This window comes from Corvus brachyrhynchos, unplaced genomic scaffold (genome assembly GCF_000691975.1).
Source record: "Corvus brachyrhynchos isolate BGI_N302 unplaced genomic scaffold, ASM69197v1 scaffold32, whole genome shotgun sequence".
Classification (NCBI taxonomy): domain Eukaryota; kingdom Metazoa; phylum Chordata; class Aves; order Passeriformes; family Corvidae; genus Corvus; species Corvus brachyrhynchos.
Genome location: NW_008237919.1, coordinates 10,065,347 through 10,074,007, shown reverse-complemented (window position 1 = coordinate 10,074,007; position 8,661 = coordinate 10,065,347). Strand labels below are relative to the sequence as shown.

Below are 8,661 nucleotides of genomic sequence, written 5' to 3'. Positions count from 1 at the left end.
TGACCTCAGTAGGACTGAGCATTGATACGTACCAGAGGAAAAGGCAACACTAACAGCCTCCCGGGAGCCTCTGCCTCCTGGATTTAGCCTCCTCTGTGCAGCAGGGTTTAGCCTCCCTGTCTCCCAGGTGCCACAGAGGAGATAGCTGGCTTTGTGCCCACCGGCAGATTTACTACCATGTTGTAGTAGGAATAGCCTGATTGTAGCAGTAACATTTGAAGGATATAAGCAAGACAGGGAGAGGAAATATCTTCTATTAGAACAGCTTGGTATGTTTTGAATTGTGTATAGTCAGATTATACAAAGTGAGTTGCTGGGGACTTAGGCTGTGTTTTTTGCATAAGCTGGCCTAACAAAAGACATTACCTCTCCTTGCAAAACTTAACCTTACTTGAAAGTACTACTACATTCATCCTCTGTGTTATCTCCACCATTCAGAGACATTAATATTATTAGCTGTGCCACGGATTCATCATTGCTGCAACTGTATTGATTTCTTTTGTAGAAATCTGATTCCTGCACATGCTTTGGAGAGTCACATCATTTTACCCCTTCAACTCATGGCTAGGATGTTTTCTGTTTCTTATGCAACAGCTCCTAATTCAGACTGCAGTTGATACTATGATAATATACACTTTATAATAATGTATAAGGTGGAAAAAGGAAACTATTATTCCTTTCTGAAGGCAGACCTCTTTCCAGAAGAGCAATGGACCCTTTATGCTCTTGACTCAGAAATCATTTATGTACAGGGAGGTACAACAGCACAGCCAATGGACTCCGCTGAGCAGTGATGGACTTGCTCCCATTCCCACAGGTTTTTCTCTGTTGGTGCACATATAGCAAAGTGTCAGAGTTAGGTTCTTGGGGTTTTTAACACAGGGCAGGCTGGGAGAAGCAAATGAAGTGGATTGTAACTGCAGTGATTGACTGGTTTCATGACATCTTGTGGCTTGCATTTTGTTCAAAGTGTTAAAAAAGAATAATACTATCCAACACAAAAAGTTCAAATGTGTTAGTCTTTATGACGGATCCAGTCTAGTTACCAAGTTCAGCCTACTATATTTTGTGGATTTAGAGAATGCTTTAGAAAAGAAGAGAAATGGGTTTTATGCATATGCCCCTCCTTGCTGTAATGCAGTTCCCACCTATCCACGTTCAGGACACACAGAGATATTACATGCTGGGCTCACACCACGGAGGTGTGCATGTGTGTCTGCATTATCAGTGCAAGGTGGCCAATGCAGAAAGAGGACAATTCTGAGCAGGCACTGTCCATTGCTTCCTCCTCTCTTTCCCAAGGGCCAACGCATGAATTGTTCTGGTGGTTGTGCCCAGCAAGCCAATAGCTGTTCCCTAGCTCATATGATTGATGTATTTCCCTTCTTTCTTTACAGTAAAGGAGGCCAGTTGAAATACTGAAAAATTATTTCACTTAAAGTAGTCTAAAGAATTTAAATTAGTTTTTCTTACCTGAGCAGGCTTCTTTTGAACCACTTGTTGAGGCTGAAAAGTAAAACAAAGGCACAGTGAGAAACAAAATTAACTGAGCACTTAACTGTGATTTTACAAGTGCTAGGAAAAATATTTTCAGCAATAGAAATAAAACACAGGAAAAGCTCACATTCAGAAATGGAGACATGAACATACCCAGCTCTCACACCCAGCCTCTCCTATGCATATGTACAACTTTGCCCTGAACTACTTCACATTACTGTGGATGAAGAGGAGTATGTTAAGTTTGCACAATTAAAACCAAGGTGAAATCTAGTTTAGCATGTTACATCTTTCAGCTCTTCTATGGTACTGCTGCCTTAACTTATCAGACCATGGGACTGGCCTGATTTTGTAACTAGATTTTGTTGTCTCCACTGCTGCTGCTCTCTTGTGACACTCTGAGCTGTGAGTGGAGTGTCCTGCTATGGGGAAGCCCTCCCCCCTCATCCAGAGCAGGATCAAAGCTCAGGCAGAGAGGTGAAGGACGCATAACCCCATTACTGTGCCACAGCTTCCCACTTGACCAAAGCCACCCTTGCCAAAATCAGGACACTGGGATGGACAGTGGTTCCAGCCCTTGGAAGCCCTGGTTTGAGACCTTCAGCTGCATGACACTGTGCTGACCCTTGCGAGGCTATTGGTGTGATTATGGGGATGCCCATCATTGGCCGGGTTGGGGGTGTCCACCTGCCTATGCAGGACCTGGTGGCACAGCTGTGGATTCTCAGCAAGTCTCCCTCCTGGCTGCTCACACCCAGGACTGGGAAACACAGTCCTCACATGAGTCAGGAGACCCACCAAGGTCATCCCCACCTGGGAGAAAAGGAGTACCAATTAAGGAACAAATACAGACGTACTTAAAATACACCACCACTGCCCAGATGATGTGATGACCCTTGTGGGTGCTAGGAGCAGCACAGAACAATAAGACCACAGATAAATGATGAAATCCTGACACAGAGAAGACAAAAAGGCTTTTCTTACTTCATTGGGACAAAGTTGCTGCCTGCCCCCTCCCCCAGATTTTCTGTTTTCAAAGTATATGAATTGCACCCAATGACTTTCTTCCTGCCCTTCCTTCCTGCTTTTTCCTAATCCCAGCCATGATTTTAGTGCCTTGCTTGGGCAGAAGCCAACATGCCATCCCTCTGCATGGCCAAAAACCTAATTTTCATGACAGTCCAGTAGGAAATAACTGGAATATTTCTGAATAAGCAGTTTAGTGTAACTGGCCTTCCAGAGCAATATTTCAGTGGGAAGGATCAATAAAAATGTAAATTAAATGTAACTGATTCAATTCAGACTGCCCACCACAAGCGTCCCATTTTAACAAGAGATGCTTTGTTTATTTCAGTCTTTTTCTAACTCAGCAGAATCCTACTGCTCTTATATTTTCGTATGTAACAGGCTCCAAGTTCTGCTCTCAAATAAATATGAGAGAAAAAACTATGTGATGACTGGGTCTGTCTTTAAACTTCAGGGTGGACCCTTTCCTTTTCCATTAAATTCCGTTGCAATGGAGAAGCTATTATTAAGGCACATATTTTATTGATGCCTTCTCCAGGTGGACTGCAGGCTCTGAACTCATTAATGGACATTTTCTGCCCTTGGACAAAGGAATGATTTCTTTCAAAGGAATCTCTCATAATTACAGAACTCATTGAGCTCTTCTGTAATCTTCCAATAGTGTTTTTTCACTTTATTTTCTTTTTTTTGCCTGTTGATTACACCTGTACATGTGTTTACTCCCAAACCACATGAAATCCACAGACTTTTTAAAGGCTGACTGTTTTCTCCAGCTCAGAAATCCTCATATATTTTTGGCTGTGCACTCTATGTTCATGTGACTCTCACTCACTATAGCTCAATGAAATCTTCTGAAAGAGCTGCCAACTCACCAAATTTCCCGTGAATTAGGTCCTGACACTTCAATGAGAGGAAAGACAATGTCTGAAACAAGGCCAGCTCTGGCTTTCTGCCTAATATGTGTCACAGTAATTCTACCAGCTGCCGTTCTACATAACAGTTCATACTTTTCAGACCACCAAAAAGCCCCTTGAATACTTTCAGTGATAGCTGGGGCTTGAGCTGCCAGCATGTTTTCCCAGCCTCTGGCACCCAGTGGCTCTGGACTGGACCTAGAAAGTTTTTGTGTGTGTGTTTGTTTTGTTTTGTTATTTTTATGAATGGCTTCCACAGGGGACTTGACTCCAGCACAACCCTATCCAACCATTCATAAAAAGCAGAGGGAAAATATTGTACTTTGCCCAGTTGGAAATTGTCTCTGATACTGACCAAGGCTTTCAAGAATTTTAGTCATTCAAGACCTTTGCTATCGTAGTGCTTCATGTCGAGAGCTCCTTGGCAGCGCTTGCTTACTGCCGGCTGGGTTTCCACTGGACTTGGGATCTGGAGTTCAGCATATGTTATGCTTTCTCCCTTAAATGGAAGAAGATCAGCTATGCAAGCCCAGAAGCAGGGCTCAGTTCCTCAGCCAGTATTAGTGGCACACACCACTGACACGCTGGGAGCTGTGCCCACTCACATCACATCAAGGGCTCCAGCTTGTGGCAGCTGAATCACTTGAATCACTGCAAGTGCCAATTTTCAAAGGCATTGCTTTTCCTGCTTCAGCCTGGCTGAGTGGGAAAGGTGGCTGGACATATAAATACAGTAAGGTCCAGTCCTGTGAGGACTGTAGTGTCTGCTCACTTAGCTCACCCTGAACAGAAGAACTGAGGTGTTCAGGAATAACAAGAAATTTCCCAAGCATCCCTTTAATTTCTTTAACTGTTGTGGTTGTGATGCCTTTGGAACCATTTTGACACACTATAGATACTAATGCTTCAACTTCGTGTTCACTGAGCTAAGAGATCTTTTCGGGGCTTTGAAAGTGACACTTCTGGTTCACAAGTGTTGCATCTGCATGTTCAATTAACTGGAAAGAAAGAGAATCTGCCTTGGTTACGGAAAAGACTGGAACTATAAAATAGCCATGGACAAGAGACTTTAAATAGGTGCTCTGGAGAAAAATAAAGTTGTAAGCAAGAAATGAGAGCTCTGAACTGTTACGTATTGTCCCTGCCAGGAGCCTGCAGAGTAAGATGGCAGAACTTCTACTCTGTCAGAGGCTCTCTCACTTATGCCAGTGATCTTAAGAGGAGCTTTGTGCAATACAGCCCTTTCACATTTCATTTTTATCCTAAGTTTGAAAAACAGCTATTGACGTTCCATACACTCAAAAGCAAACTTCAGGGTTTTTTACATCATATGCAAGTACAAGCCAACATCAGGTATCTTTTTAAAATATATATATGAGACAGAAAGAACAAGTGACAGTGTTGGAAAAATCCTATGACCAGGTCATTTAAATGTCTATCAAACAAGAAAAAAATCCAAAATGCAGCAGTATTTCTTCTGCCATGCTTAAAATATTAAGTATGTGAGCTAAGGCAAAAGATAATAATTTAAAACTTGAGGATAATATTCCTAACTTTGAAAAGGAAAAACCCACAAAATGCCTGAAAAGTTGAGTGCACAAAGTTTTGATGGTTTTATCTTTGCTCTAAGTTTAGAATGTTCAAAGCCCAACTGTTTATCTTCTACATTTCTTCCACTCCTCCTCTGTCACACATCCCTCATTTTGGTTTTTTATTTTCAAATTCTGTTACTTTACTTTATGTCAATATCTTACATGTATCCTTACAGCTTATACTGGTCAAACAATTTCTTCGCTTTTTATATGAGAACAAAAGAGCAGCCTCATGTGATGAGTTCATACTCATCTTGTACCAGCAGACTAAAGTTGTATCAAATTCAATTTGTCACACTTCTCATTCCCAGGAGTCCTTCTTGCCCTGTGACTTTTCCTAGTGTTATAAAGCTAAGGAAGGAAAATGGAAGGATAAGGGTAAGTCTATGTCAACTAGTATGAGCAATGCTGGAACACATTTTTAATGATCAGAAATAAAAGCATTGGTTTGAATGCAAATCATCCCCTGACTGCTAATCCTAAAGCTCCAAGGGCAAGCTGCACACGCACAGTGCTCTTAGATTTTGTGTTCATGCCTTCCTCTTCAAACTGAGTATTATGAAGATGTCTGACTGATGCGTCTTGGCAACAGTGACTCTTTGTTTTTTTCCAACAGCTTGACACAGATAAGAGATTTGCATGGAGGTAGCTCTGCTGGTGAGACTAAATGACCATGATGGAAACTAATACCCAGTTAGGATGACATTTATAGTGCTGACAGCTCAGTGTTGTGCAGAGATCATTAAAATAATTTCATAGGTCATCCAAACACTTGTAGTTCTAAATTAAAAGATGAGTAAAACCATATTTAGTCTTTTTGTCTACATAGCCTTGAAAAATCAGGAAGTTCATATTATACCAGTCGAAACCAATATAATCCAAAATAAATCATGTCCTACAAGCAGTTCCATATGACAGCAGAGTAACTACCATTCTGCCCTACAGCTTTAATTGGTTTGAGCCCAGCCTTTCTCTCCCTCTTTCAGCACAGAATTATACAGTGCTGGGACCAGCAGCCCACACAGCCTGCCAGGAAACCCTCACCTTCCAGCAAAAACCAGTTGCAGCTTCCTGATCATCAGCAGAAATCTTTCTGAAATTGCATGGGACAATGTGCCTGCCATTCACTCCTCAGGTCCAGGTATGCTCATGGTTTGCTTTAGTAATAATTCAAGTCAAGACAGTAGCAGAACTGCTTTTTTATCCCATCAGTAGTGAGGGGGCTTGTGTTTTGGAAGCACAGGTCATGATTTCTCCTGCCTCCATCACATGTTTGCAGTCAACTGGCAACCGTGGTGTCTGTGTATGCACACTGCTGTGGGTCATTAGAATCTAACAGCAAAACCATCTGGCCCTTAGAGTTCAAAGGAGATTTCACAGTTCTCTGTGCAGTCTCATAAAATAGGCTAATAGTAATCTGTGGAGAATTCTGGCAAAATCTGTGAAACTATTCTTTATTTTCTATCCTACTTGGCACTCCTCTGAGTTTTTAATACAAAGTCAGATCATTGCAAAAATATTTATTAGCTTTTAAACTGACTTTCCCTGACTGATGCTGGAAAAGTCTGCAACATGTCAGAAGCTGCAGAGTATTTCTATTCCACTTGCTGGGGAGAGCAGAGAGCATCAGCATTTTCCAAGTACACAAAGTGACTTTTAATAGTTATTTGACTGGCACAAAAATTTTATATTCAGTTTGGCAAATTCAAAGCACACTGCTTCAAATTACTCTTTCGGTAGTCTTAAAATTCAGGCAGTGGCACATATATCCAGTTAGGTATGTATATATCCAATGGAAGTAAAGAAACTGACTTCATCAGGGTTAGGATTTCATATATTTTGTTTACAGAAAGCTACCCTCACTACAAAATATCTGTAAGCTGCTTCATTTGGAATGGTTTTATGTTCTGAAGGGAATAAAACAGTGAAAGAAATGTATTTAAAAATCAGATTCTGTTTTCTTTTATGCTCACATAATCCATTATTTCTCTGTTGCTTTGACCCAACCTTGCTCCCACAATTACTGATCTTGACAAGTACAAATTTAATGGTTAGAACAGGAAGGGAAAACCCATAATTTTTATTCATCTGCTAGCTGAACTGTTAGTTCAAGCATAACAATATTCCAGTGAGTTTATCAAGGATATAATCAAAATTCAAAGCACAGTAGCAGTTAGTTCAGTGTTCTGGATAGATGCGTAGTAGGTTATTAATTTTTATAATGTTTCAGACAGTATTGGTTACATTTCCATAAAATATTTAGGGCAGTGCAGCTTATGAAATACCCATTTAATGGGCCTTGTATCTGTGTTTCAGTACAATAAGCAAAGTTTAAATTGGTGCTCTCATCTAAAATCAATACAGCTTGTCAGCAGAAGGATCTGCTGTTGCTGACTGCTCTTCTTCAGAGCCACTGCTGCTCTGTGGGGTTTCCCTGTTACTTCATTATCATCCGTCACGCACTTGATAAGCTTTCCTCATGCATTTTGCTTAAGTTTAGTTTGGCACCCTGTGCATTTTTCTGCTAAACTATTAAAAAGTATTTTCTGTCTTTCAGAATAATTCTAGCACACAGTTCACCATTGAGGTTTCCTTGATATACACCTAAGGAAACATAAGCTGGCTCTTTTGTCTGGCAAACGTCATATGTGTCTGTCTATTTATAACTCCCTACACAGACAGACTATTGAGAAAGCCAGAGGGGAGGTTTCAGTCATTCTTAGCTATAGTGTAAAGAAAAAACCTTATATTTTAGTAGACAGAAATAAATTATAAGTTATTTGCAAAGAAACCAAGCCCTCATTATTCAGGGATAAACTGATCAGAAATTATTTAGCTTTATACCTTGCATACCTGTCCAGACAAATAACTATTGTGCAACTGTTTATCTCCAGACTATCTTGTCTGTTTGGATACAGCAACTCCTGTGTTCACCATGCATTTCTCTTGGCCCGTGTGGAAATGATTTTTGGTCATTGGTAAGCAGGCTAGATTTGAATTGATGACCTAGAGGTGGAAAGCACTGTATCACATTACAGTCTGGTTCCAACTTTGGTTTTAGAGTCTTCTCTCTCTTCTTGCTCAGGCACCTCCCACCATACGGACTGAAAATCCAGGGCAGTTTCTGCTGCAGAGGTCATTCCCAGCGGAACCAGTGCATGGAGCTGATCAGAGCTGCAGGACTGTCAGCAGTGGACTCATCTCTGGACCTGACTGCCAGGAGCTCCCAAATCCTCTCAACCTTTGCACTGATTTCCAGTGAAGTAACAGAGTAAATAGCATAGGGAAGTCCCATACAAGCCAATCTGCTGCAAAATCCACTGCTGTTTGGAAGCTGAACTCTGAACTTCAGTGGTTTTGCTCAAAATGTAACTATAGTCAGATAACACTTCTCTTTATGGCCTCTGATGTTCACTCGTCTCAATTTTAAGGTCACAAAGACATCAACTCACTCAGTAAAGTGTCCTTGTGTCATTTAGAAACCTGAAATACGTGCAGCCCATTTTCCACAATATAGGCTTAGATACAAACAAAAAATCAAATTAATCAAATAGATACAAATCAAAAATCAAATTAATTTTCAGGCCTATGAAAGCTTCTGCCAACAACAGGTCCAAGCCTAGAAGCAGGAA

General features: G+C 40.9%; 1 protein-coding gene across 2 annotated transcripts in view; it reads right to left on the bottom strand.

Annotated features, from left to right (window-relative positions):
- Positions 1 to 8,661, bottom strand: part of HMGA2 (high mobility group AT-hook 2) — a 129,968-nt gene that overhangs the window by 37,676 nt on the left and 83,631 nt on the right. For both annotated transcript variants that reach the window (XM_017733194.1, XM_008632795.2), the window contains exon 4: positions 1,474 to 1,506. In XM_017733194.1, coding sequence (XP_017588683.1) covers positions 1,474 to 1,506 — 33 coding nt within the window. The remainder of the gene's footprint in view (positions 1 to 1,473; positions 1,507 to 8,661) is intronic.